Source organism: Olea europaea, chromosome 2, assembly GCF_002742605.1.
Source record: "Olea europaea var. sylvestris chromosome 2, O_europaea_v1, whole genome shotgun sequence".
NCBI lineage: Eukaryota > Viridiplantae > Streptophyta > Magnoliopsida > Lamiales > Oleaceae > Olea > Olea europaea.
Genome location: NC_036238.1, coordinates 19,260,064 through 19,262,698, shown reverse-complemented (window position 1 = coordinate 19,262,698; position 2,635 = coordinate 19,260,064). Strand labels below are relative to the sequence as shown.

Sequence of the window (2,635 nt, the reverse complement as noted above, 5' to 3'; positions counted from 1 at the left end):
AACTTTATCTAAATATACATAAAATTAATTATAATCTATCAGATGAGTCTTATATTGTTACAGTAATATGGTCTAAATTGATAACTAATTTTATTTACTAAGTAGTTATTATTACTGGCTTATAATTCATCATTTAATTCGAACTTCGAAAAGAGCCTAATATTGATAGGAAAATCAACTCCACCAATAGTTAACCATTTTGACATAATTAAATAAAAGTATAAATTTATATTTGTTTCCACTTTGTTTCCTCAACTATAACGATATTCATATAGATCCAAATTAGCTTTTAGGCATCGCTAATTTACTTGCATAAAAACTTGATTAAACCTAAAATTTCTAGAGCCATAAACTTTCAAGGTGTTACAATCTCACCCCCTTATAAAATTTCGTCCTCGAAATTTTTTTCTTATCCAGGTGAAAAGTCTGAGGTACAGGACCTTGATCTCATCTTCTCTAGACTTCTAAAATTTTATCTTCTTCCCAAAGCATCATATTGTCGCATAAACGTTCCTTATCCAATCCGCCATTAGGATGGCATAAAAAATACTTCATTTCTAAAAGGTATATGTTAGCTATAAATTCGTTTCTATTCATTTCTATCTTGACCTCTATCTATTTGCTTGTATTAAGTGTACTGCCACTAGAATAGTAACTTCTAGAACACTACTGCCTTCTTCGCAACTAGTGGCAATGAAAATAGGGTAAACAAGGAATGAACAGCTCCTAAGCATATAAGAACATAGGCAAGTAATTCAAATATAGTTAGATTACCTGCCGTCATGTCCTAATTCTCAGTTGCCTCTTGTTGGGTTAAAGCAAAGACTCTAGCTGGTCCCTTTTTGCTTTGATCGTTGTCCCTCTTTGGTGGGGGTTCCTGACAATTGGTAGCAATATGACCTTGCTTTCCACATCGATAGCATACATTATTTCCATACAAACACTCGCCTCTATGAGCCTTATTGTACTTAGGACAAGGAGTAAGAACACTATTCGGCTTGTTTGACTCTAACCGCCTTTCAAAACTAGCCCTCTTATTTTGTCCATTTCCTTTACCTTCGTTCGTCCCATTCCATTTCCTCTTTCCTGAAAATTCGGTATTTTCTTGAGTTGTTTGATCGAGTTCTAGTCGATTTGCAATTGCTTGAGCTCGTTGTAGAACTTGAATGTACGTGGTAAATTCATGAGATGCTATGATTCCTCCAATTTCTGGGCGTAGTCTGAGCTCGAACCTTCTAGCTTTCTTTTGCTCTGTATTCACTAGATGCACTGCATACCTAGAAAGTTGTTCGAACTTCCTCTCATAATCAACCAATGTCATTTTTCCCTGCTTAAGTTGCAGAAACTCTGTCTCCTTACGATCTCTCAGGGCTTGTGGAAAGTATTTTCCCATCACCTTCTCTTTGAATCGTGCCCAGGTGAGGTTACGTTGTTGTGCCTCAGTCCTAGTCCGTGAAACGAACTCCCACCAGTGGCCAGCTGCATCAACTAGCATGAACTCTGCACATAAAATCTTTTGCGCATCAGTGCAAGAGAGATGCTTGAAAATTCGTTCCAAACCCCTTATCCATTCCTCGGCCGCTAGAGGGCCAGTTATCCTATTAAAGGTAGGGGGCTTGTAACGACGAAACTGTTCCACAATTGAGTTAGTGTTGTTAGTGTTTACACTAGCAGGGCCAGCCTGTGCTTGTTGTCCGCCCAAATCTTGTACCGCCCTTAGCAAATCCCTGATGATGGTAGCTTGATTTTGTTGTTGTCTCGACATTTTCTTAACACAAATAAAATTTTAATTTAGAAAAAAAAATTGATAAAACACTCAAATATTATTAATAATCTTTGTAATAATAAATTTCCAAATCCTTACATATAGAAAATTTGCTCTTTAAAAAAATAATAATAATAAAATCAGATAAATAATTAAATAATCAAACTTTTTCTAGGCAAATAAATAACACTTATTTCTAATCCCAGTGGATCCTAAAAACCGTCTTTTTATGGAGTCTCGTCATCCGAAGTAATGCATGACTCGGGCTCCGAATCCATAACCCAATCAATGAAATTTTGTGGTTGGACTTCTTGCTCAGGGTCTTCTAGCTCTGGTTCGATCTCCTCCTCTGGGTCCTCCTGTGACGCCCCGAACCTAAGCTTCGAGGGCCACGAACTTTACATAAAAACTTTTGCTTTTGGTACATGTAATTATTCTTAAATAGGAATACTACATGTTAAAAACTTATTTTTATAAAACTTTATGGCCGATAAAAGTGCATGCCAACATGAAATTTAAACATTGTAAATATGGCCTCGGCACTGTCAAGTTTAGTTGAGGCAGCAAACTTCGGCAGATTTTATAAAATTCATCCCAACTCCGTTTCATATGAAATTTGTGGCATTAGAAATATAATTTCAATTATTTTTCTAGGTTAAAGTATGAAAATTTTCCAAGATCATATGATATAGACGTTTTACTGAAAACAGTGAAGTATTACACAGGGAATCCAGATTGACCTTTGGACGTTAAAACCTTGATAAATCAGACCATAGATATCCAAATTGAGTGATTTCTTCTGCCATACTTAGAAAACTCAAAGGGGAAAACGGACATATTTTTATAATTTCAAATGGACGTTTATAGAGT

The 2,635-nt window shown here is 35.7% G+C and overlaps 1 protein-coding gene across 1 annotated transcript; it reads right to left on the bottom strand.

Moving 5' to 3' along the window:
* Nucleotides 1-787: 787 nt before the first annotated feature.
* On the bottom strand, nt 788-1,765 carry LOC111373334. The gene has a single exon (XM_022995850.1). It carries the CDS (start codon nt 1,763-1,765, stop codon nt 788-790), a length of 978 nt encoding a protein of 325 aa, XP_022851618.1.
* Between the last annotated feature and the right edge of the window lie 870 nt (nt 1,766-2,635).

Excerpts from the sequence above, each read along its gene's own strand:
- LOC111373334 (XM_022995850.1), bottom strand. The coding sequence starts at position 1,765 with ATGTCGAGACAACAACAAAATCAAGCTACCATCATCAGGGATTTGCTA.